The sequence below is a fragment of the Tenrec ecaudatus genome, chromosome 1 (genome assembly GCF_050624435.1).
Source record: "Tenrec ecaudatus isolate mTenEca1 chromosome 1, mTenEca1.hap1, whole genome shotgun sequence".
Classification (NCBI taxonomy): Eukaryota; Metazoa; Chordata; class Mammalia; order Afrosoricida; family Tenrecidae; genus Tenrec; species Tenrec ecaudatus.
The window spans coordinates 214,422,389-214,450,210 of NC_134530.1; the positions used below are offsets into that span (position 1 = coordinate 214,422,389).

The window sequence follows — 27,822 nt, forward strand, 5'->3', positions numbered from 1 at the left end:
ACTTATAAATCCAAGCCAAGAAGCCAATTGTGTGAGAAGTCAATTTTGTGGCCTTCGCTGGTCAATCGAGCATGGCTCTCAATTTGCAAAGCAAACTCAAGCAAGCTTCTCTGGCTGATTAACATTCATGATGCCCTAGTGCAAACAACCAGGGCCGACCTCGTGAGAAAAGCCTTTAAAATGCAGAAAATGCCTTTAAGATTATTGTAATCGCAGGAAGGACCAACAGGAAAATTATAAAGGGCTTCAAAGTACACACACACACACACACACACACACACACACACCAGGTGTCCTCTCCCTGGAAGGTTGCCAACATTGCTGAGACCTGTGTCTTGCAGAGAGTCCCTAAGCACTGTGTAGCTCTATAGAGGCAGAAGTTAATGGGAGGGGCGGGGGTAGGCTGGGGAGTGGGAACATGAGCGACTGATATTAATGCAAATGCTCCAGGACAATTGAGAGGCAAGTAAATGTGGTCCAGTGAGGGTGCAATTAAGGTGATGTTAATACGGACTGCTTGGGGACCTACTAGCATATTCATTTTCGTATTCCTGGCTGTCTCTGCACCAGCTCTTCGGATTCTCCTTTATGCTACTATTACATTAACACTGCTTAATTAACCAAATGAAGAAGACAAGTCACAAGTTTACCCCATTATATAAAAACATCCTTTACAGCATGTAGTCAATGTTTACTGACTAAATTAATGTTTGGTTTCTGCCCAGTTATTATTAAATGTCCTTTAATAAGAAGAAAATACAGGATGCCAAAAGGAAAGAATTATAGTAATTGGCATAAGAAATGTCAGGGTCTACAAGACAGAGAGAGACATTTTACCTACATACTCACTCATCCATTCAACAATGGTCTTAGTGATGCCTTCTACGTGCCAGTGTTTAATGGTCTATGTGATATGGCACCATGATGACCAAGGATGGACAGGGCAAGGCATCTTGCCCTCCGGAGATGAGATTCTACTGAGACAAACCCGATGTAGATTTACTCATCCCACACTGAGGCAGACAACTACAAATGTTGTGCTAAAGCACGGTGGCTCTAACGCAGTGGCTCTCAACCTTCCTAATGCCACCACCCTTTAATACAGTTCCTCAGGCTGTGGGGACCCCAGCCCCCCAACCATAAAATTACTTTAGTTGCTACTTTAAAACTGTCATTTTGCTACTGTTATGAATCAGATAATCCCTGTGAAAGGGTTATTTGACCCCCCAGAGGGTCGCGACCCACAGGTTGAGAACCACTACGCTAAAAGCACTGAACAGAAATTGATCTGGTCAGGGAAGTCAAGGTGGGCTTGGCTTCAGATCCCTGACAGATGTTTGGGCTGAGCTCTCCAAGGTTAGCAGGTGTTAGAAAGATGATGAGAAGAGAGCCTGTGGTAGTAAGGTCAGTGCAAACGCAAGGAATCGCAAAACAAGATTTTGGGCACCTTAACCCATGGACCAACAGACGCTCCTCGCCCACAGGGTTAAGGTGCCCAATAACAGTGCAGTTACACTTTTGATCACTAGATGGCAGACATACACTAAAACACACTCACATTCAGCAGATTTCAATCAGGGACCCTGTATAGGGCTTCTGAGGCTGAGAATAGTGAGAAGCAGATGAGACCTCCTCTTTCTCTTTGAGAGTGACAGCTGAGTTTGAACCATTCACCTTGTGGTTAGCAGTTAAATTCATGATTGACAGTGCAACCAGATATATATGCAAAGAAGGCAAAACACTGGGTAAATTTAAAGGGCTACCAAGAGGTGGGAGATCTAGCAGGAGAAAATGGGGGATAGAAATGGGTGGCGGATAAACGGGGCTAAAACCTTAGATTTGCAATATCTGATAAGGGAGAACACAGCAACTAATGTAATTGTCCCTCTACTCTGCCACTTCGGTTCACAGTTCCTGAGAATGTACTAAAAGCGACCCCTGCATGCTCCCTAAAAGCACACCGCCTGTGTGAGCATGAGGTGCCAACGGGATCCAATATCAAACGATCCCAAACAAACAATTACATCGATGTGAATGAGGGGGTTGAAGTGGAGACCCAAAGCTCATATGAAGACAATTGGACACCCCTCCACATAGGGTACAAGGAAGGAGTGACTCAATCAGGGCGCAGTATAGCACCGACAAAACACACATCATTCCTCTAGTTCCTGAATACTTCCTCCCCACCACTACCATGACCCAGTTCCACCTTACTAAATTGGAGTACACACATTGGTACAGATAAGAGCTCTCAACACATGGAATGCAGGACAGATTAAACTCTCAAGAACAGTAGTGAGAGTAGCAATATCAGGAGGGTAGGAGAATGGTGGGGGCCAGGGGGAGTGAAGGGGGAGATAGGGGAAATCCATTATAAGAGTGGCTGTATAGCCTATCCCCCAGGGGGACAAATAACAGAAATCTGGGTGAAGGGAGACAACCGACAGTGTAAGACATGAAATAACAATAATAATATATATTGATCAAGGATTCATGAGAGTGGGGAGGGAGGGGAATAAAGAAGAGCTGATACCAATAGCTCAAGTAGAAAGAACATGTTTTGGAAATGTTGATGGCAACATATGTACAAGAGTGCTTAATACAATTGAATGATGGATTCGCATAAGATTTGTAAGAGTCCCCAAATAAAATGATTACTAAAAAAGGAGACAGAACCACACCCTTTCCTTAAGTTTTACTTGGGTTTTAACCTCCCTTTATTCCACAAACATCTGTTAACCCCTGCTGCATGCATGCTACAGTCTCCCACCCTGCGAGGCAGCGAAAGACACATGAAAAGGTTACCTAAATGTGCAATATAACCTAAAAATGTCAAATGACATCACAAACAAAATAACTATCGGATCAGAGATGAAAACTTAGGCCAATGAGCATCATTCCCACAATTACGGTTAAATTACAGTCTTCAAGCTAATGATATTAATGATAAGTTACATTCACTAATTCATAGGCTCCCAAATTCCTGGCCTACTTCCCCCCTTTTTCAGAAAACAATTACTCAGCGTCCCCCTGGAAATCAAGTGCGTTTGTACCACAGCCCGTGACCCAGGATCAAGTGCAGCTCTCTGCTTTGCAGAATTACTCCCCCGTCCCGGATCGTTCCAGCACCCTCGGGGTGGGGGTGGGGGGGATAGCTCCCACTTTGGGAAACACTGCTCTAATTAATGATGAATTTTGGAAATAAATAAGGTTAAAGAAGTATCTGAAGTGTAGAGAACGGATGCAGTTACTGTCGCTGAATGATTCCCAACTCATGGCGACCATGAGGGACAGGGCAGACCTGCCCTGTGGGGTGATTGTCTTCACAGAAGCAGAGCATCTGCTTTGCCTATGAGCTGCGAGTGGGTTCCCACTGCCAACTCTGGTCAGCAGCCTGGCTCTTAACCACTGGGCCACCAGGGAGCCCCATAGCTACCCAGCACTGGTCATTTCACAGCTTATCGCTATCTGTGCAAATCGGTGCCAATCCTTATCAGGACTTGCAACTCTACACTACACAAAAGAAAACCATTTTATGCATGCAAAAACAAACATGTGCACATGCTGCATTATTCAAATCTAAGGAATTGAAAATGAGGCAGGGGAATACATGTTATACATTCTCAATTGGACTAGGTATTTAACACATAAAATTGTAAAATAAATTTTTGTTTCCATGGAAAATGCAAGATGAAAAGTCCACAACTGGTGCATTGAAAATTCATGAAAAGAGCATTTATATGTCAAGGGATGCTTGTGCACATGTAAAAATGCTAGATTAATACCAAAGAAAGGCTATCAGTGTGGAATGAATTTTTTTAGACAAATATCCTGTGAGAGAAGCTGACCCTACAGCTAGCTGTTGAATGAAATAAAATAAAAACAAAACAAACTTACTGCCATCAAGTTAATGCTGACTCATAGTGACCCTATAGGACAGGGTGGGTTTGGCTCAGTGGTTTCCAAGATTGTAACTCTTTACTACAGTAGAAAGTCCTGCCTTTCTCCTGGGGAGTGGTTGTTGGTTTCAAACTGCTGACCTAAGAGCATTTTATGTAAAAGAGAAACTACAAGAAAACATAATTCATAAAGTGACAGAATTAAGAGGTTTCAAGTTACATAACAACCGTATATGTTTGAAAAGACTTCAAGGCATACAATTGGTTTAGCTACAAGTAGCAAGGTCAAGGTAAATGCTTTCTTTTTCACTACAGTGGTTTCACCAAGGTCCATAATGCAGAAGGAAGGAGCCCAGGTGATATAGTGGGGTCAGCATAGGGGTGCTAGCCACAAGCCTGGTAGTTCAAACCCACTCTCCGCTCAGAGCATCTGCTTTGCCTGAGCTGCGAGTGGGTTCCCACTGCCAACTCTTTGGTCAGCAGCCTGGCTCTTAACCACTGGGCCACCAGGGCGCCCCATAGCTACCCAGCACTGGTCATTTCACAGAGGGAGCGGCTGTCTACTCCCATAAGATGTGCAGTGTTGGAAACCCTCCAGAGTTTTCCTCTGTCCTACTGGGTTGCTATGAGTCAGAATTCACTCCACAGCATTAGGGAACAGCAGGAGCAACACACAAGGAGCCTGCTAATCTTGCAGTTACTCTTTTGATCAGTAGATGGCAGGCATACCCTAATAAGGTACAAGGTGGGTAGGTTAGAATTCCAAGTGGATTTTTAAGGGGATGGGGTATAAAATAAAGAATACAAGCAGATAAACTGGAATGTAATTTTTTAATTTATAAAATGTAGAGGCTCCTAGTATATGAAGTAGGTGCTTTAGTCCCCATTTTACGGTTGAGGGAGTTGATATTCAGAAGTATTACTTTGCCTACCCAAAGTCTATAGCACACTCTGATCTTAGGCATTTTTGCAGCTAATGCAAAACATATCTGAATGGAATATGACAAAAATTAAATAAACTGTTACTGAATAGAATTACAATGACAACACCTTAAAAATGCCTGCCAGTTTATAATTTGAAAAGAGGTTTAAAAAATCCAAGTGCTGTAATTCTGACTCATGGTGTGATTGAACCAGTCAAGTGGTTTCACCTGGTGCATTAGATGCTTATTTCCTGTGCCTCGTGTACTGTATCTCATGTACTATACCTCTGGACTGTGTCCCGTGTACTGTGCCTCATGGACTGCGTCCCGTGTACGGCACCTCATGTACTGTATCTCGTGTACTATATATAACTCATGAACTGCGCCCGTGTACTGTACCTCATCTACTGTACCTTATTTCATTTCAGCGCTTACTTTACCACAAATTTTGATGAAGATTTTCCAGAATTTACACATTCAGGAGCCAAGTTGCTTAAGCCAGGCAAGATTAGACAACTACCGGCCAGGCACGTTGCCCCGAAGCAGAGCTCACATCGTGAGAAGTCCGTTCCCAGGGACCCAGGAGAAACAGACACCCACAGATAAGCTTAATAAAGATTTTCTAGAAATGGCACATTTTAATCTCCTTTTTAAATGGGTGGTAACTGCAGAATGCTCAGTGCGCTGAAGCCTACTACTTACAGTACAGGTAGAAATGCCCCTGTGGGTTTCTGAGGCTGTAACTCTTTTCAGGAGCAGAAAGCCCTTTCTCCTAAGAAGCAGCTGGTGGTTTTGAACAGCTGGTCTTGGGGATCACGTCCAATATGTAACCACTATGCAGAAAGCCAGAGAGACCTAATAGTGCAGAGGTAGATGATATAGCAGGCTAAGAGATTGATACCGTTTGCTATAGAGATTGAAAACCAACTTCCTAGTCAGGGCCAGATTAACAAGGCATGCACTTGGTGACGTCTGAAGGTAGGCGATGAAGAAGTGATCTAATTAGCCTCAGGAAACAGACTCTGCGCGCACCAACATTATATTCTTGAGCGGTTGATGCCAAGGTGAGCCTAGGCCAGTACGGCAGGCTTTGCAGTGGCCCGGACACTGCCGAGAGCGTCTCACCAGTTCTTGGTACACAGTGGCTGTGTGTTCTTTTCTGCTTTGTTCATGTTCTTGTCCTCCAACCCCTCAGCTGTCACCTGATATCTGTACAGTATCACACCACACGTTAGATGTGTTACTGTCTTACCACGGCCCTGGGACGAAGAAACAGATCTTCTCATTTCTTTTCTTCTAAATCCTCCTGGCTGCAAGAGTGGGCGCAAAAAAAGGAGCAACTTTGCGGCCGGAGCAGCTCCTTCTATTGTGCAGAGGGTCGCTACAGCCGGACCGACTCAATGGCACCTGACAACTAACAATATCTTCCTCAGTTCAGGACGCAGAAGCTGGAAGAGACTGACGCCCCCATCTCAACCATGGGGAAAAGCGGGACGATCTGAGAAAACTGTTTTTCAATGCCTCTGTCAGAGAGCGTAGTTGTAGGCAACCAAGTAAACTGAATTCCCTAAAGGCACGTGCCTTCTGGGAGGGAGGGGACACAGGCCCGCTTTCACATATGGCAAAGCACACACAGGCAAAGAAGTGGCCACTATACCAGCAGGTACAGAATCCGCTAAAGTTTTACTTAAGTCTTAGGGTAAGTATATGCTAATGTGTTTATTAGGAATAGCTGGGGTTCTCAGACACGGGGTGGGGGCTGCAATCATCTGTGAGCTCCTTTCTACAAATAAAATCCTCTCTATTTACTTCATCAGGCACCCTCCTTCCCCCCTGAGCTTAGGAGAATGGTTGGAGGCAGGGTGAGAGACTGAAAGGAGGCCTCTTGCGGGTACAGACCCTCAGGAGGTAACAGGCACAACACCTATGCATTTTCTAGAACATTCATTCACATGAAGCAAAAGCTAGTTAGCAAACTCTCACTTCCAAGACCATTAGAGGAGAGGTGGAAGAAAAATCCATCTGCTTCTAAGCTAGTAAGAAATCTTTCTGCCAAATGCAGAATCCAAAGCCCACTGATGCTTGGAGAGAGGTGGAAGCAAGAACCCTACGCCTGAGAAGAAGGGCCGAAAATCCTCTCAGATCCTGGAACGTAACTCCTAGTGAGCCAAGGGTGACTCTCACTTGGGGCTTGGGGTGCCCAAGTCCTAGCGCAGGTTCCCACACTGCAGTCCCAACAGGTCGTTCCACTAAGCCCCAGATCTTCACGCTTCCCCAGAAAGCCTTGGAAAGTATGCTTTACTTGAGGACTCTGGCTCCTTCTGAATTGCCAATTGAATGCAAAAGTATTTCATAAGATTAATGCAAATTAACCCTTATACTGAACATATATTATAAAATGCATTTTGGCAAAATACTGCAGCAAACTCATCCCAGAAACATTCCACTGTAAAACTCATTTTTTAATACAAATTTATATAAAACCTTCCCAATGGTGATGCTCTATCAGGCATTATCTGCTAACAGGTGAGAAGCAGGTTGAGCAGTCACGGTTGTCCTAAGTCACCTGTGTTTCCTTATGCAGAGGAGCGCTGGTGGTGCAGTGGTTATGCCTTCAGCTGTGGGCTACATGGTCAGTAGTTTGAGGCCACCAGCACCCCGGCAGGAGAAACTCTCTCACAGTCACCGTCTCGGAAACCCACAGGAGAGCACGCGGAGTCCGCATGGGCGCAATGGCAGTTAGTTAGTTACTCAGATTACAATTGTGATTTTAACTGACTTCTAAGGTCTATTCATGTAATCATTACATTACTGTGCATATGTAACATACACAGTTCCATTTTACCAAAGCTTCACAGTAACTTTTCAGGGCTGAGAGAATATTGACCTGTGCACATACAAAAAGTTTAATAAGGCTACGAAATACTTTGTCTAACTAACTAATCCTTTGATAAATGGCAAGCTATTTATAATTTCACTTTTGGTGACAGAGCCTCAATATTTCAACATTAAAAAAGGGTTCTTAATACAAAATGAATCCACTGCATTTTCAATAAAACATAGAGCTTGGTTCCCTTTGCTAACTGAGGTGGAGATGATTTTTTCTAGCTGTAATACACAGGAAGTAGTCATTACCAACAAGAAGAATCAGATGCTTTCTAATCACCTTCATCTGTTATGTTTCCATAAAGCAGGTAACTAATGCATGTATACAAGTCCCTGAGTTGTGAAATAACTGGAGCTGGGTTTTATTTCTCGGATTTACCTAACAGCATATGAGGGGCATAATGTGCCAGCGACAACCCTGCAACAGTGGCGACCTAACTTCAAGCATGTGCTTAGACAGACATGCAGGCTGCACAGGTATGTGTGGGAGGGAAACTCCAAGCATACTCCCCCGAACTCAGGAAAAAGACAGGGGAGAGGTGTATATGTGTATTTATCTCTGCTGCGGATGCATCCCTAAATGTGGCAGATCATACAGGAAGCAGAGTTATGAATACTTTTGGACATAATAACACTTGAGGGAATGAGACATTGGGCCTAGAGGATCAAGACCATCCTGTTGGGAAACAGGCATAAGTCTACTGGCATAGGGTAGTTCCTGAGGACAAGATTCTACATACCACTTAGACAGGTTTTAAATGCTCATATGCAGCCATATAATATGCATACAGTAGTCTCTCTTCTGTCTAGAGGAAAGGAGACCAAAATCTAAAAACACACAGAAACAATTAGTCCAATGGATGAGTGGACCATGCAAGCATGAGTCTCCAAAACCTTGAGACCAGAAAAACTAGATGGTGCCTGGCTGCCACTACCAACTGCTCTGAAAAGGATCCCATTAGAAGGTCTTAGGTAGAAGGGGGGAAATGTGGATCAACACTTAGAATCATAAAAAAGACCAGGCTTACTGGTCAGAAAATGAGAGAAGGGCCCCCAGACCTTTAGGTCTGGGGCTGAAGTCACTTCTATGGTAGAATAATCAACATTTGCGATAAAAAGCGTAGCATTTACACAAGGGTTAGGAAAGAAAGAGGAAAAGAAACAGGAAACACAGGCAGGAAGTAGGATAAGTGATGGCATACATTAGAGGGACTGAAATTGATGAGTTGACACAAAAGGTATATATGAATTGTCAAATGTAAAACTGATGACCTGGCTTTCAAACCCTCACCTAATTTACAATAATAATACAAATAATAAATGTATGTGTGTGCACACATATAAGTAGAGAGTTTCAAAGTGGTTTCTGAACTGGATATAGCCAAGATCCTTAAAATAAATAACAATTAAGCAAAGTAAGCCAAGCACAAAAGTACAACATGAGTCCGCTGATGTAAGCTTTTAAAAAATGCAAAAGGGGGATAGGGAAAAAGCTACTGTATACAAACATTTTGTCAGTACCAGGTAGTATGGCAGGGGCCAGACCAAATCCAGGTATACATATAGTAGCCAACTAAAAAGGTGGGGAAGAAAAGAAGACAAACAAACAAACAAACAAACAAATAAATAAATGGGTAGTGGGGGCACAGGACACTAACCCACCCAAGGGGAGCATATTGTTTCTATCTCCACAGGGAAAGAGGGACCAGACTTCAACCCAGTGCTCTAAGATGTGAATGCAACATGCTGGCATTGAGTAGGGAACCAGTGGAGAAGTGTGAGGTCTGGCCCCAATCCCAACTATGTGGACACCTGCCACCCCCCTGAATAATTTATTTCAGAAGACAGCACTGAATCTGCAGCTCCAGGACAGGCACATGTCTGATCAGAGCACACGGAGAGCAAATGAAGAGGGAGGAAAAGAGAGTGGAGCACATCCTGGTCCAGCAAGCCTTTAGGATGACATTCCCGCTCAGAGCAGCCAATCCACAGAGAAGACCACATGGCCGCCCTACTATGAGACACGACATCCCTCACTGACCCATAGCCCTACAGCCTACAGGGGACAACATTGGAGACACAGAGTGGGAATTCCACCCGATTTGATCCCACCACACCGAGGCAAAACACTGAAGGTGTGGAACAGAACAGCAAGGGAAACAAAGCAACAAAGTCCCCTGGGAATACCCAAATAGACTTTGGGGCCAGGGCTTGGCGCCCCAACAGGCTCGACTGGAAAAACACTCCTAAAGGCCAACAAACAGTCCTTGAACTAACTACAAACTTTTCTTTCTTCTTGTTGTGTTTTCTTTCATTTTTTTGTCACTGGCTTGTTGTTGCTTTGTCTTACTTTGTTCCTTGGGGTTTCCCTGTCTTGTTTTTCTGCATGTTATTATCTCCACAGGTCTGTCTAAATAAGATAGTCTGGATTAACAATTTGGAGGAGAAAACAACGGGACCGACAGTTCCGGGGAACATGGAAGAGGGGGAGGTGGGGGGGAAAGGAAGTGGTGTTAACAAACCCAGGGACAAGGGAACAAGTGATCCAACTCAGTGGTGAGGAAGGTGCAGGAGGTCTGGTAGGGCATGACAAAGGTAATGTAACTGAGAGGAATTACTGAAACCAAAATGAAGACTGAGCATGATAGAGGGACAAGAGGAAAGTAAAAAGAAATAGAGGAAAGAGCAAGGAGGCAAAGGACATTTATAGAGGTCTAAATAAAAGCATGTATATATGTAAATATATTTATATATGAGGATGTTGAAATAGATCTATGTGTATATAAGCATTGGTTTAGTATTAAGGTAGCAGATGGCCATTGGGCCTCCACTCAAGTATTCGCTCAATGCAAGAATACTTTGTTCTATTAAACTGGCATTCCATGATGCTCACCTCCCTCCATAAGATCGCTGAAGACAAATGGGTACATAAGCAAATGTGATGATGAAAGCTGATGGTGCTCGGCTATCAAAAGATATCGAGTCTGGGGTCTTAAAGGCTTAAAGGTAAACGAACGGCTATATAGCTCAGAAGCACACCAGCCTGTGTGATCACGAGGTGGCGAAGGGATCAGGTATCAGGCATCAAAGAACAAAAATATCATATTGTGAATGAGGGGGAGTGTGGAGTGGAGACCCAAAGCCCTTGTGTAGGCAACTGGACATCCCCTTACAAAAGGGTCATGGGAGGAAATGAGCCAGTCAGGGTGCAGTGTAGCAATGATGAAACATACAAAGTTCTTCAAGTTCCTAAATGTTTCCTCCCCCTAGCACAAATCATGATCCCAGTTCTACCTTACAAATCTGGTTAGACCAGAGAATGTACTACACTGGTACAGATGGGAACTGGAAACACAGAGAATCCACGGCTGATGATCCCTTCAGGACCAGTGGTGAGAGTGGCGATACCAGGAGGGTGGAGGGAGGGTGGGGTGGAAAGGGGGAACCAATTACAAGGATCTACATATAACCTCCCCCCTGGGGGATGGACAACAGAAAAGTGGGTGAAGGGAGATGTCTGGCAGTGTAAGATATGACAAATAATAATTTATAAATTATCAAGGGTTTCATGAGGGAAGGGGGAGCGGGGAGGAAGGGGTAAAATGAGGAGCTGACGCTAGGGGCTTGGGTGGAGAGTAGATGTTTTAGGTGGAGAGCAGATGTTTTGGGAATGATGAGGGCAATGGATGTGCGGGTGAGGTTTACACAGTTGATGTATGTATGGATTGTGATAAGACCTGTGTGAGCCCCTAATAAAATGACTTTTAAAAATAAATAGCTATTTCACAATAGATGACAGTTTTTCAAAAGCATTTTTTATAATGTCAAAGATAGTGATAAAGGCAAAGAGGGAACGGACATCCATGAAAGGCAAATTTTACACCGAAATGTTAGCGAAACCATTAACAGCTTCTTGAGCAGATTACCAGTCCTCCCTCCTTTTCTAATTGCTACGGTAGCACAGGCTAAAGGAAAGACAAAGCCACCTACAGATTGTAGCATTTTATGTCTCAGAAAGCATAACAATCTGTAGACTTGATAAATTTCACTCAAACTTTCATATGATTGCATTATGCTCCCATAGTGTTGTCTGCTGACATCCCTGGCAATTTCTCTCCCAGGGGACCCTGACAGGCAGCAGCAGCAGCCCCTGTAAAGGAAAGGCTGGTCCTTTCATCACACCAGCATCGAGCAATCACCAACTTCACAAACAAGCAGGGCTATACACAAAATAGGAGGAAAACAGCCATTTGTTTCCCTACGGTACTTGGGGTAAATACAAATTTGTCTATTTCAAAATAAGTACTTTGGAATAGAGAGATATTATTAATTTCATCAAGATCACTTAGAATAATTAAAATGTTAACAGAAAAAAATCCACAAGGTTAAAACAGGACAGAAAGTAGCGAGGGAAAATACCAATGACATGAATACTGATGTAAATCTAGAATGTTAATATTCATTACATTTACTAAATGGAAAACATCAGTGCCTTTTCGTTTCAGGATTTTGTAATAAATCACATAGCTATTTGTGGCAATAAATCTGAAAAGTGTCATTCTACCCTTAAAAGGGTGCAGATCAACTTAAAAAACACAAGCAATATACCAAGAATGTTCACAAAAATTAGAGCATCTTTCATTATATCTTATAATATCCTAGGTATAGAGTCATTAAGTAGAAATCCATTGTCAAAGAGTTCATTTGGGGGGACTGTATTGTAATAGAACTAAACTTTTTTTTAAATCCGACTCAAAGTTACTGACTAAAAGCAGAAGTTGGTTTTGAATAATATCTTTAATAGAATAATGTTCTGTAACAATGTTATGGGAATGCATATTCTATTGTTTCTAAAAACATTACATTGAAAGGTGCTACAAATTTGTCATGTTGACTAATCCTTTCATGAAGATAAATTATATAATTTCCACTAGAGGGCTCTCTTGTAATCCATATTGCTTCCCCCAGACCTGCCCCACCCCCATAGATCTAACCATAATAAAAAGACATATTGGAAGCTAATTTAATTTTTAGCAGAGAAAATAGCTTGATTTCAAATGAACAACACGGTACTTGTGTTTTCAAAGTGGACTAAAAATAACAATCTCATTAATACTGACGTCGGTTTGAATCAGATCCACTACATCCTATATAACAGAATGGGTTGAATATTACTGAACAGGTTTCCACTGAGGTAGCACTTTTGCTTTTACAAAGGTGTCTGTTAACAGGTACATACTAATTTAACTTATTTCAAAATAAGTTACCATTTGAAGCTTTCTAACAGATTTCCTTATCACTTTAATCCAACATTTCAGTTTGATCATAATGGTGTTCTCAATATTGAAGCCAATTTTTAAAAGAGCTAAAAATATAATATTTATCGGTTTTTATCAAAATTTATGGTTTTGGTTAAATTTATTTCTATTATTTTATAAAATTTATACTCAGCCTCCTGTTCCACCACACACACATGCACACACACCTTCTCAGACCACAATTATATGTTTTACACAACTATCGGTTACTTACCATCACCTTTTCTGGGCCAGAAGAAGTGGTGATTCCCACCAAAAACAGTGATTGGGCTATTTCTTTCCTGCTCCGGTGAGTGAAGCTATTTAACGGGACTGTATTTCCCAGGGAACCTAGCAAGTATGCTACAATCCACTGTAGCATCTGAGCTATAACATTTTAAGTAAAATCACTTTATTCTCAAATTTCACACGTGCATACGCACAGAATATGTCATAAACATGATACTATAGACCACACCATACTAGACCATCTTGAACAAACCATCATTTATTATGCTGGCAAAGTATGCACTTTAGAAAATCTATTTTTCTTATAAATTTTACAAAGGCTTCATTTTGTTTGCAACATTTTAAAATATGAGTTTTATAATCTGTAAGACATAAGCCCTCCAGTTGTTCGTGTTTTTCTTAAAGACATTAATATATTGGGATTTCTCCTAAATCCTCACACTCACCCTGAACCTGGCTTTGAAATGCCTGACTCGCACGTCATTGCGTGCCAAAAGGTATGCACAACTTCTGAGGACGTTCTTTAAAGATGAAAGGACATTGCTCATCAATTATAAAGTGAGCTCACAGCTGTTGTGCGATAGTCCACAAATCCATTAGAATGATTTACGAACCATTAAATACACAGGGTTTCCAAATAGCAAGGTCTTATTTTTTCAAGTCTGCATATCACCTTGTGTGATAGGTAAAAAGAAAATTACAAAGATTATATTTCATTGTTAAACCATCTCCTTTATTTGTTCACTCATGAGATAACTTTATTCATCTCTCAAATGGATAGTTTGCAAAAGAATGAAAACAATGACGTATATATAGAAAGATCATTAATTTAATAGCACTTGGTCTTATTAATAGCAATTATGACTATTAAACACTATCAAATATCTTTTTATTTGCAAATAGTGTATTTGGGTTAGAGTCTTGATGACATTCCAAGTATGTTTATCAACGGGCACACAGCTTTCTTTATACTGTGTTATAAATGGAAAAACTGCCTTCCAGTCATGTTTCCTGATACAGGTTTTGCATAATTAATTGGATAGAGTGGACTGCAATTCGTCCTAGACATGAACTAGTTAAAGTGATATGTATGCCAGGGTTTTAATAGGAGTTAACAATACAATGCGTCACTCGTCCGCTTAGACCCGGTTTTGTGGTGGTGGTTCTGCCTTGCTTAGGGCCGTCCATCTGTCAGTGTCGGCTTGAAGTACAGTTAAAGCGCTCTGCTTGTTCGCTAGTCAAGTCGGTGTGAGTGTGTGAGAGCGTGCCTGTGGGCATGTGCCGTGCAGACACCGGGTACAGATACATTATAATTGCTTGGACTAAGAATGGTTACTATCATGAGAGAGGGGACAGTATCTTAGGTTTATATAAGTTTTACCTATTATTTAAAGGAAGTTCTAACCCTTGGAAAAGAAACTGTGAATTTTTAAAGGTATTTCACTACCCAATTTGGACAACAGACTTAATGATCTAAACAGTAATCATTTAATTAGGTCTTCAGTATTCGCAAATAAAATTGATGAAAGAAGCAAGGGCGCAGGATTAAAACTGTCCAGCACCATGACCGGTGGCAGTATTCTCCCTGGACCACTGGCCCTGCTTTCAATTCCACCCGAGGAGGACCCTGTCCCTGGAGTCCTGTTAGGCTGGGGCTGACGCTGGAACTGTCATCTTCACACAAAAGGGGAAAGGGTTGGGTTTTACAAATGTGAAGCCTAATTGGGAGATCTCCGTGGTGGTACCCTTGACATTTATTTAAGCCTCATCAACAAAACGGGATATAACCATACTAATTAGCAGAGCAGCACACAGATTACTATTTGTTGAGGGTGGATTGTAAGCTCACAATCAATTTCAAAACTAAAAGTTAAGTTACAGAATGCAGGCTTAAAACAAGACATGCTTAGATTGTTGCTCTAGCCTATGGTTTCCAAATCCTAAATATTCTATTTAGCTTTAAAATATCTTCTTGAAAAAAAAAGATATAAGTGTGTGTATGTATGTGTATATATGTGTATATGTATATATGTATGTGTATATATGTATATATATATCATATTAAATAAAGGGGGAAGTGCAGAGTGGAGACCCAAGGCCCAAGTGTCGGCCAATGGAGATCCCCTCATAGAGGGGTTTAGGAGAGGAGATGGGTTAATTAGGGTGTGAGGTAGTATCGATGAAGAACACAGCTTTCCCCCAGATCCTGGATGCTTCCTCCCCCCAACTACCATGATCCGAATTCTACCTTGCAGGGGTGGATAGGACAGAGGCTGCACACTGGTACATATGAGGGTTGGAGGTACAGGGAATCCAGGGTGGATGATACCTTCAGGACCAAGGGTGTGAGGGACGATGCTGGGAGAGTGGAGGGTGAGTGGGTTGGAAAGGGGGAACTGATTACAAGGATCCACATGTGACCTCTTCCCTGGGAGAGGGACAGCAGAGAAGGGGGGAAGGGAGACTCCGGATAGGGCAAGATATGACAAAATAACGAGGTATAAATTACCAAGGGCATATGAGGGAGGGGGGAATGGGGAGGGAGGGGGGGAAAAAAAGAGGACCTGATGCAAGGGGCTTAAGTGGAGAGCAAATGCCTTGAGAATGATTGGGGCAGGGAATGTATGGATGTGCTTTATACAATTGATGTATGTATGTGTATGGTTTGTGGTAAGAGTTGTTTGAGTCCCTAATAAAATGTAAAAGAAGAAAAGAGAAAAAAATGATTAGGGCAAAGACTGTACAGATGTGCTTTATACAATTGATGTATGTATATGTATGAACTGTGAAAAGAATTGTATCAGCCCCAATAAATTGTTAAAATAAAAAAATTAAAAAATATATCTTCTTGAAATTCAAATGACCATCATCTCATTGCATCATTTTTGTTGAGAGGCCTACCCATTCAGAGGGGACACCTTTATACAGCTGAGATCAGACTTCTGAAATGGATAATCTGCAGAGCTAGGCCCAGCCTGAGCCAAGTAAACCTTTCTTATGTAGGTAACATCTTTGACAATAAAACCATATAGCTGAGGTCTTGTAAATCAAGAGATATTTCTATACAACAAGCGGTATATATATTTCTCTAAGCCACACACTAGGATCTGAAGCCACCCATACTTTGAATGGAGACAGGTAATGGGGGGGGGGCAGTTTCCACAACTTTAGTTCATGAGTGACTCCACCAGGCAGTAGCTACCAAGAGAGAACATCAGATGATGTCGCCGCTGTAAAAAACTCCGAAGCATAATGTATGTGTATGCGTGTATGTGCATATCTACCAATAATTAAGTCACGATTATGTAGCAGAATTCAGTATATGCGTTATCCACATTGTCTACAGCAACACAGGAACAAATGGCAGGTACTGTAATTATCACCTTGCAAATGTACAAGGCAAGGTTTGAAGGCAGTATGTTTTTGCTCAGTGAGGAATACTAGTCCTCTTTCCCCAAATCAAGGCCTGGCTGCCTGTGGACTGCCTGTTCTTGTCTTGGATGGCTCTCTTTTGTAAGCATTCAACACCTCAGCAAGACACCGAGAAGAGCAGCCAAGCACTGCAGCTCTGGAAGCAATGTGTTCGATTTTGAATCTCTTCTGCCTCTTGGTGACCTACAGGACTTTGGAGATATTGTTAAGTATCTGTTTGGCCCTTTATCTATAAATCTGAAAAGTATGGAGAATAGTTCCTTTTTTGCATTCTTGGGAGTCTTAAATGAGTCGTGTGCACAAATAGACACAGCCAGCTTCACAGATAACAGGAAACTACTGTGCCTCCCTTCTTCCTTGGGCTGTCTGAGGCTGTTTGAGTCGACCTCTCCATGGTTTCAACTCTCTTAACAGTAGACGTTTGGAAAATAATATTAAGAACATCGAAGTTATCTGGATCACCAAATCCTATAAGTTCCTAGGGAATATTGCTCTAAGTAATGAAATTCACCATCTGGCGAATCTTCAGGAGAGTGGTTATTTTACACTGGATCCTGGCTCCTGGCTCCTTTTCAGGTATTCCTGAGAGCATGATTTTAACTCAAGAGGTTACTCTGCTAGTTTAGTGAGCTTTACGTGAGGCTGAAAGAGTATGTTTTAAGTTTATTTCCATCCTCAGTTCATTTTTTGCAGTTGCTTTGTTTTTGTTAAAATGATACAACTCTTTTGTGCATCGCTAAGACTGTACCTAGGAACTTATGCAGTTTTTGAGAGAGGTTATTAATGAATCTGTGTATCACAAAGGAGAAGACACTCAAACGAGACCACCGGAGGAAAATCAGGAACTAGAGACCATTGTCCTCACTGCCTCTCTAAGGTGCTGCCAGTAAACGGTGAGCACTTGAGGCACTGACTCCATCTATGGGGCTGCAACACTGAGGAATTCCCAAAGATCAAAACAATCATGGATGGTTCTAGCATCATCTTTCTGTATCCCATAACAGACTTGGATTAAAAAAAATAAAATCAGCCAGGTCAAATGAAAATCAAACTGTGAACCAAGTAAGTGTCTGTGACATCAGTAGGCATTGTTTCAGATGCTGTCACCGCTGTTTAAGGCCCTTCTCTGAGATATGCTTCTCCTGTTTCCCTCTACTTCCTTGTGGTGTCCTTGGGGACATGGTTCTCTACCTTCTTCTTTGGCTGGAGTTGATGGAATCAATAAAAGTGGAAGGATTACATTCTTCCATACGAAATATGGATTTTTGATGCAGGAATTACAGCCCATTTTTAGTGGCTGCTTAAACTGAAGACCAGTTAGCTCGCAGTCAGGGGCACGGGAGGTGGGAAAAGCCAGTGTACAGAAGGCACAATGGGCAGACATGCAGAGAGGACAATAACACAGGTGTAAAGGAATGACTTTAAGGGACCAGTCAGATGGTTAGTGGAAATATAAACTACTTTTAGAGCTAAATAGGGGAGTGGAGGGAAAGGTGCTAAGAAACTCAGGAGTGTGGAGATCAATACTGGAGCCCTGGGACAAGTCTTGAGAGCAAAGGAGATCAGGAATTAAAAGTCTGCTTATTATTTTCCATAATCAGGTAATGGCAACCCATAGATGGCAGTCTTCCCTTCACTGGTGGTCTTACCAGAGTCTCTTCAAGACAAAAATATGGATCCTGAAATACTTGATAGATTTTGAGTGGAACATAGCAAGGAAAGGTTGCAGAACCAAAACTTTGGTAAGTGAACACATGAATCTAAACAGTCAAATTTCAACTGAAGAAAAAACATAATTAAAACATTATAGTATAATAAATAGCATTAGGTTATAAAATAGAAATGTGAATGCTTAAGTATTTTAATAATACTAAATAGTACCTACTTAAAATACTAAACAAATTACTTTATAACAAATCAGAAAAGTCTATTAGATCTTTTCAACAATAAGTCCTGCTTCTATTACTTCTTACTGTGTCAACATTTTTGTTATGTACATCTGAAAAGTGTAAAATCATAATTAATGAATCTAAATGAATTCATGGTATTATAATAAATAATAGCCTTGCAGATTCAGTATAAGTACACAATAAACACAATCAACTGCCTTGTAGAGTTTTCAGTAACCTAATACATTATTCTTACTCAGAAGTCACATCTCTTAAGCGTGAACATAAAACAATCCATAGTACACTTTAGAATTGAACTATCATAAAAATGTTACATCATGTTAAATGAAAGAAAGGCATAGAAATTTAAGTATGAAGAGTTGATAATATTTCTAACTTAAAAATCATATTTGGCAAAGGCACTTCTCAATTTAAACATTGTCTTCTTATCTTAGAAAATCATATGGGTAAAAAAGATCCTGCTCCTTCTTTCTCTCATGTAAAAATATGTTCTTCACGTGAAACATAACCAGAAGACTCCAGTATTAAGGCAAGACATGTTTGACAAAATGCTTAAGATATTAACACTTGAAAACAGATAGACAACTAATTAAATATACTGTGATGGTACAGAAACCAGAGAAATTGATAGCAAAGCCATCAGTGGGTTATAAATCAATAACGGCAGTTAAGGTGGTGGCACCCAAAAAAAATAAAGGGTTACTACAATTCACAGAATACTTACTGCGTAAAGGGCTTTTTTAAGGCCAATCTGCATTCACCACCCAGATGTTATCACTTCCTCTGACCCACTTTAAATTTCTTCTAGTTTTTAATATTTTCACATTTTTTCGTTGGAGGGTTTTCTTTGTTTATTTTGTTATTATTGATAGTTTGGTTTTCCTGTAGTTTTTTTTGGGGGGGGGTTGTTTTTATGTATATTAAATACTGGAGGCATGATCAAGGGTAATGTAACCAAGAGGAATTACTGAAACCCAAATGAAGGCTGAGCATGATAGAGGGACAAGAGCAAAGTAAAAGGAAATAGAAGAAAGAGCTAGGGGGCAAAGGGCATTTATAGAAGCCTACATAAAGGCATGTACATATGTAAATATATTTATAGTGAGGATGTCTAAATAGATCTATGTGCATATATGCATAGGTTTAGTATTAAGGTAGCAGATGGACATTGGGCCTCCACTCAAGTATTCGCTCAATGCATGAACACTTTGTTCTATTAAACTGGCATTCCATGATGCTCACCTCCTCCAGACGATCACTGAAGACAAATGGTTGCATAAGCAATTGTAGCAAAGAAAGCTGATGATCATGCCTGGCTATCAAAAGATACAGCGTCTGGGGTCTTAAAGGCTTGAAGGTAAACAAGCAGCCATATAGCTCAGAAGCACACCAGCCTGTGTGATCACAAGGTGTCTAAGGGATCAGGTATCAGGCATCAAAGAACAAAAAAAATCATATCATTGTGAATGAGGGGGAGTACGGAGTGGGGACCCAAAGTCCATGTGTAGGCAACTGGATATCCCCTTGTGGAAGGGTCGCGGGGAGGAGATGAGCCAGGCAGGGTGCAGTGTAGCAACAATGAAACATACAACTTTCCTCTAGTTCCTAAATGCTTCCTCCCCATCCCCACTCCTGCTATCATGATCCCAATTCTACCTTACAAATCTCACTAGACCAGAGGATGTACACTGATACAGACAGGTACTGGAAACACATGGAATCCAGGACAGATGGATCCCTCAGGACCAGTGGTGAGAGTGACAATACTGGGAAGGTGGGGTAGAAAGGGGGAACTGATTACAGGGATCGATCGACATATAACCTCCTCCCTGGGGGACAAACAACAGAAAAGTGGGTGAAGAGTGAAGTTGTGTACGGTACGACAAAATAATAGTTTATAAATCATCAAAGGTTCATGAGGGAGTGGGGAGCAGAGAGGGAAGGGGAAAAAGTAAGGGGCTGATGCCAGGGGCTTACGTGGAGAGCAAATGTTTTGAGAATGATGAAGGTAATGAATGTACAAATGTGCTTTACACAGTTGATGTATGCATGGATTGTCATAAGAGTTGTATGAGCCCCCAATAAAATGATTTAAAAACAAAGAAATATCGGATAGGTAAGTCTATAAATAGAATAACTGGATTAATGGTTTCTTGAAAGTATGGCAGGGCAGTTTGGGGGGAAATGGGGAGCTCATAATAATGAGTACAAGAAAGAAGAAAATGTTCTAAAATTGATTGTGTTGATGATTGTACAACTGTTCTTAATATGACTGAATTGTTTGAATTGTATGATATGTGAATTATATACCAATAAAACTGTTATAAGTTAATAAAAGAAATATCAGAACAGTTTTTAAAAGATGTTATTAGAGAATTACTAACATATGAAAATAGCAGTATTATAAGATGGGTATCACAGAAGACATTATGTGTAGAGATTGTCTGTTTCAGTTTTAGGTAGGGTCCCAGTACAGACTCACTGGTCTTCTCCTTCTTACAGTCACTTGAGGGCTCTTTTTCTTTATGGCCATCTGACTCATGAACATGAAATATTCATTCTCCATCCCCTCTCTCTACCACTAGAGACTCAAGGGCAAGTGATGTGATCAATCAACTTCCTCCTTTGCAAACTCGGGTCTGTAACAGATAAAATGCTATAGTCTCTTTTCATTCTGTAATTTTGTTTCCAAAATCCACTCCAGAATTTCTTATTAAAACCAAGTTTTCTAGGGCCACATGAAACTTGACCTTGGTTTATACAAGGTGTATTTACTCAAACTCAGAGACACCTACGGCATTTTCCCATGGTGTAACAGTATTCTGAGATAAGGGAAAACTTCAAATATTTGTAGAAAATAAAGTATCTTAGAAAAATACAGACACATACTACCTCCTCTTCTAATTTCCATGGTTTATTTTGACAGTCATATTCCCATGTATGGGTTTTATATTTTGGTAGTGAAGGAAACCTGCAATGCCCTGTCCATCATCGTGCCCAGTCACATTCTACAGCCAGCACACATTTCTCTCCCTTTCTGTCCCCCCACCCCCACCTTCCTAACGAAACCTGCAGCCCCATCTGCTTACCATCAGCCTGCATGCCATCTACTCCCCACTCCTGGCCCCAAATGCAGGCTCTCTTATCACACGCTAAAAAATGAAGGGTCCAAAATTGCCCGTACAGAATGCAGTGGTGGTATTGTTTGCCGTCTGGCAGATTCCGACCCATAATGACACTATATTACCCAGCATGATATCATTTAAGAGCATGTGGCCCCACGGAGGAGAAGCCATCTTACCTGGGCAAGCTTACGCTTTTCTCGGGGCTCTCCCTTTTCCCTGTGCAATGTGTCCACCGGGGTGTACTGTACAGAACCGGAGCAGGCCCCATAATCCTCTTCATTTTCCTACACATGAGGACATATTGAAGCATGTGTTTTAAAATACTGTTTTTATTTGTACAGTTATATGATTAATATGCATACCATCTGACAGACACACAAAAAATATTTCAAGTATAAGCATAAGGAGCCTACTAAAGAAAATGTCTTTTTAAAAATAAAATGAGCTGATAATTTCCAAAACAAGTTCTCAGTATTTTGAGTAATTGGGATAAAATTTTCATGAAAATAATTTTATACAGGGGAAATATTAAGTCATCCTTAATCTCTGCATAGATACGTAATCAAAACAAATACACTCAATATATAAAATATTCACACATAATTCACTGATGCAAATGCTCATGTATGCTCTTGTACATTAAAAGCACACTTTGATTTAAAGCAACTACTATTTGAAAACCTAAGAAAACTAAACAACTGAACTCCTAACTCAATTCTCTACAAGACATTTTCCCCCAAAATTCTCAGCTTGAAGCAAGCACTTCAATTGTGATATCAAGGCAATCAGCTTTATGAAAACATACATCCTGTTAAAGTGCCTTTGCAAAGCTCTGTCGTTCTGTGATAAAATATGCGAAAAATAAAGAGATATTCAGGAGATGCATATAGAATGGCAGAGTTGCCAGAGGGCTTGTTATGAAAAATACATTCATGAACAAAGGGCTAAGCATATTTCAAAAGTCATTAAAAACATAAATCGCATGCGATTTGTAAAGTATAAGCTTCATACTAATGGAAGGATCATGATAGAATAAACTGAAGAATATGACGTACCTTGTGTTTTAGCTTACTCTTCACTTCCTTTATCCCCTGCTTTGCATGATTTTTCGCCTAGAAAATGATAACACAAGTGTCTGGCTCAGCAAGGCACTACTGCTATTTAAAGAGGAGGGACTTGAGATTACATGTAATGAACATTGCTAACTATTCAAATTAGTTAGAAAAAGAACAAAATTGAATGTATTTTCAGGAACACTGTACCACTTACTATTACATCTAAATGAGTTGGTGACAATGTGGCTGGTTTATAAATAAATGTATTAACAGATGCACAGGGAAACATTCAGCCTATTTTGCCTACTAAACAATAAAGGGCATTAAAGGCGTCACCCAGCTTACCAGCACCAGACTGTGCGAAACTGACAAAACTCAGGGCGAAGACTAGAAAGGACTTTGTAGCAGCTGGTTATCCCCGCAAAGTTTGGACTTGAAGAAATTCAGACAACCTTGCAAAGTCTTATTAAAGTGAATCTATAGGCAGATTCATTTTTATTAGCAAAATCCTCCTAATGGTTTGTCTGTTTCGTATCAGCCTAGTAGCGTAGAAAGTATGTGACTCCAGCCAAGTCTCGCAGCTCCTGCTAGAGCCCTGCAGGGAACAGCTGAACGGATGGCTACTGGGTGGGCGATGGTGGCTTTCATGGAAGCCTGAACCTTTGTTCCTTGGAAATTCCAACTCAAAGTAGTCAGAGTTAAAACTAGAAAGGGCATTCCCATTTTGTTATTTTTCCTAAGTGTGGTAGTTACATAACTTCATGTCAAACTGAACATATATGAAATGTAGGGGTGGTATTCAATCTGTCAACCAGATCATGGCCTGATGGGGCCTCCTTGTGGGCATGGCCTTCTCATAACAAGGCCCCTGGAAACCTCTCCTGCCCTCTCTGCTTTCACTTTCCTTCTGGCTGCCCTGATTACTGCCAGAGCCCTGTGATATGTTCACTGCCATCGGATCCACACGACTGTGCACCCACCAACCCGTGATACTCCCGAATTCTGCATCACTGCAAGCGGCTGCATGACTCTGAACTGGGGCTCATGGACTTGAGCTTGAGAGGGCTGGGATGTTTTCTTGATATATAATTACTTCTTGAGATAAAGCTCTTTTTTATACATGGATGTGTGTCTCTGGATTTGTTAGTCAACCCAGCCTGACACACTAAGTATATGATTGTGTGTTGGATCTTGCGTAGTAGTACAACATCCTTATAAAGTTGGATGCTGTGATAAATAAATAATAAAGTTAATATTATTATTGTTCCATTGTACAAAAGAAAATGAGGAAAGTGGTTTAAAGAGGATCAGTCCATACAGTCAAGATTCAAACCTCGGGTATATTTGATTCCAAAGTCAAACTCCTTCCCACTTCAGAAGAAAGAAACTAAGGTATTTAAAAATAAATGGACTGAATCTGTGCCTTTTGGTACAGGGTATGAATCACTGGAGTGCTAACTGGTAGATAAGCAGTTCAATTCTACCAGTCACTCAGTGGGAAAAGCATGAGGCTTTCTACTTCCCTAAAGGGTTTCTGCCTCAGAACACCTACTGAGCAATTCTACTCCATGCAAGGGGGCATCTGAGTTTGGCATAACACCCACAGCCATGGATGAGCGCCCTCTGGAAGACCTACAACTAAAGGGACACACACTCAAGATCTAACTGCAAAGTCCTGCTGCTTCCACTAACCCACCCACTTTCCTCCAGCTGCTTCCAGAAAGAGTACACGTCCTTCCTTCCCATGCTTCTTGAGGGAGAAGAGCTTATTTCTCTACTACTAGAGTCAGTACACACCAAAGTATTTGGCATATGGTACCTGCTTGAGAAATATCACAAATTAAACTAAACAATTATTTTAGTGTAAATAAGACACAACCAAAACATATTACACATCATAAAAAAAAAAACAATCTGAAAAGCCAAATAACACTAAATTACCTTTCCATGGTTCTTTGCAGTCAATAACACATTTTTATATTCATGATTTTCTTCATAAAGCTACTGCTATTAAAAAATCCTTTTTTACTTAAAAAACAAAAACTCACTGCCATCCAGTTGACTCTGACTCATAGTGGCCCTAGACAACGGAGTAGAACTGTGCTTGTGGGTTTCTGACTGCCAATCTTCACAGTAGAACGTCTCATCTTTCTCCTGTGAGCAGCTCATTGTCAAAGTCCTGACCTTGCAGTTAGCAGGCCAACAGGTAACCCATGATGCCACCATGACTCCTCCCAGTAACTTACTAGAGCCTGTATCTACATTTCAATGAGATAAAATAAAATCACTACCAAGAGAATAAATAAAATAAAATCATTTCATTCCTGTCTTCTAGGATTTGTATGTAGCTCTATTGCACTTGAATTGTGGTGCTGGAGAAGAATATTCAAATTCCAATGGCCTGCAAATAGGACAGACACATCTGTCTTGGAAGAAGTACGGCCAGAGGAAAGAATGGGGAGATTTCGCCTTACCTCCTTTGGACACGCTGTCGGTAGAGACCAGTCCCTGGAGAAGGACCTCATGTTTGGTAAAGTAGAGGGGGAGTGGAGGAGGGAAGGCCTCTAGGAGGATGGGTTGATACTATGAGCTAAAACACAGGAACAACTGTGAAGAGAATGCAGGTTCGTGCAGGGTCGGAGCTGACTCTATGGCACCTAACAACCATACCTTTTGCTCACACCTGAAGCAACATTCAGTTTATGTAACCATCCTCTGCTATCAAAACCTTGCTGATTCCCACGAATCTTGTCAGATGCTCCTTAAGGTATGTAGCTGAATCTGGTGTTGGCATCACCCATCATTAGATAATCTGTGTACTGATTCATTAAATATCTCCTGCTCTAGGCTCCCTTTGACTTTTTCACGACTAATGTGGAGCACACAGGTTCTCTTTATCTTTTCAATTCACCAAACTGAATCAAAACAGGTTGAAACTTGCCAGTGTTCAAGGAATCGCTACAGAAAAACACCAAGAAAATGGCTTAGTGTGAGGATTTAAAATGCAGACTTAAGAAAGTTGGCTTAGAAAACCTTTTTGCCACATCAAGTATGTATTTCACTGTGCTGTTTTCCATAAATTTGTAAGAAATTACACAGGCCAACTCAAGTTTTTTTAATGGCTACTGTATACATGGGGGAAAATCATGTTATGAAACATTGTTTACATCAGCACATACTGATCAGTACTTCTAGAGTATGTTCAAAGCACAGGACAACCCAACAGGGATATGAACACAAAAGCAAGGGTTTGTTGCTAGGTGGTGGCCATTGGGTTTTGACACACAGTGATGCAGAGGCACAACAGAATGAAACACTGCCCAGTCCTGTGCCATCCTCCCAACTGCCATGTTTGAGCCCATTGCTGCAGACAATGTCAACCTTGAGGGCCTTTCTCTTTCTCATTCCCCTCTACTTTACCTCTCATGGCGTCCTTTGCAGAGACTGGTCTCTCCTGATTACATGTCCAAAGTATGTGAGGTGAAGTCCCCCCCACACACCCCGTTGAGAATAAGGTACATCTGGGTTCTACAGCTTATCTTTTTTATTCACAATAAAATACCTAGTTCATGTTAGAAACTTGAGTATTTTGTTTAATAATTGAAATACAGGTAAAAACGGTGTTCTGATTGTTTTAAATACATTAACTACAGAAAAGAAAGGTAAACATTGTTATGCCTATGCCATAGAAATTAGGAATATTGTTCACAGCAATATATGGTCCAAGGAAGAACTTCAGAATATACGCCATTTTGGAAAGTCATGTTTAGGTACAACATACAGGACAATGATCTCAAAATTAGATCATAAAAGTAACTGAGTATGTCTTGAAGCTATTTATTTTAAATTATTTGCAAGAATAATTCTCCACAGAGAGAATTCTTAATTTTGGAACATTTTACTGCTTTGAAGAAAAGGATCTGAAATAACATTAAACTGATTAGAAGGATAAAGTTATAAATAACCAATGATAGTTTGAAAATGTTTGCTCTATCTTTTTGCTTTTATGGAAGAATATGAGTGAGCATAAAATTTAAAAAAATAACACACATAGTGGCAAAAACAGTGTACTATGAATTCTGTACGCTTGGAGAAAGACTTCACGTGCTTCGTCCAGGAAAAAGCGAGGTGTACTAGACTGTGAAACCCTGTTTAGCATCTTAATTCAGTGTGAGAAACAAAGCTCAATGACTCTGATTTTTCACATGGCAACTGCCTGCTATTTCATCATTCAAGAGTTCAAATCTCCTCTGAAACTTACTTAATCATCCCACCAGCATTATTGTGAGATGGTTTTCCACTCAGGCATCTTTTCCAGCAAAGCCTAGGGCCAACCAAGCAAAAAGCCAGAGGCTGATGTTTCCAAAGAAAAATGGCAACTTCCTTTAAACTTTGCTTTATAAATACTTTAAATGGCATTTGTTTTTTTCAATTCTCTAGATTAATGTCCTTATTATAAGATGTAATCTTTGAAATTAGAATTCTTATTCAGAAATTAAAGATACATGTCAAAATTTAAGTCAAACAAAGAACATAAGTTCTAAAATTTAAAAGAATATATTATTCTATTGTTTATTCAGTCATGCCAACACATTTACTGGAGAAACATTTGATAATGAATTCTTACAAAATTGAAAGTACTATCCTGAATAATCTTGGAAATATGGACTATATATGACCCACAGAATTGAAAAAATACACTTTTATTAAACATTATATATCAATCTATTAGATATTATAGATTGGGTGTGAAAATATAAGGTATAGTTCCTTCCCTCAAAAACAGAAAGGTCTTATATTAGAGATATATGTATGTACAGATGAACAAGTGCTAAAGAAGAGGTATGTCTTCAGGTTCTATGGGAACAAGAAATGGGGTGTTTACCTTATTATCTGCTGGGGATTGGAAGAAGTTTTCAGGAAAACTAATGTCTGAACTAATCTTATAAAATGAATTTATATTTTCTGGTTAATAAAAAACAAGTAATGGACATTGCGATTAGTAGAAATGGCTCGTGGGAAAAGAGAGAGGAAGAATGGAATATG

General features: G+C 40.6%; 1 protein-coding gene across 2 annotated transcripts in view; it reads right to left on the bottom strand.

Annotated features, from left to right (window-relative positions):
- Positions 1 to 27,822, bottom strand: part of DENND1B (DENN domain containing 1B) — a 315,144-nt gene that overhangs the window by 12,735 nt on the left and 274,587 nt on the right. For both annotated transcript variants that reach the window (XM_075528710.1, XM_075528703.1), the window contains exons 18-19: positions 22,777 to 22,833; positions 21,898 to 22,005 (exon numbers count right to left, since the gene is read on the bottom strand). In XM_075528710.1, the coding sequence (XP_075384825.1) occupies positions 21,898 to 22,005; positions 22,777 to 22,833 (165 nt within the window). The remainder of the gene's footprint in view (positions 1 to 21,897; positions 22,006 to 22,776; positions 22,834 to 27,822) is intronic.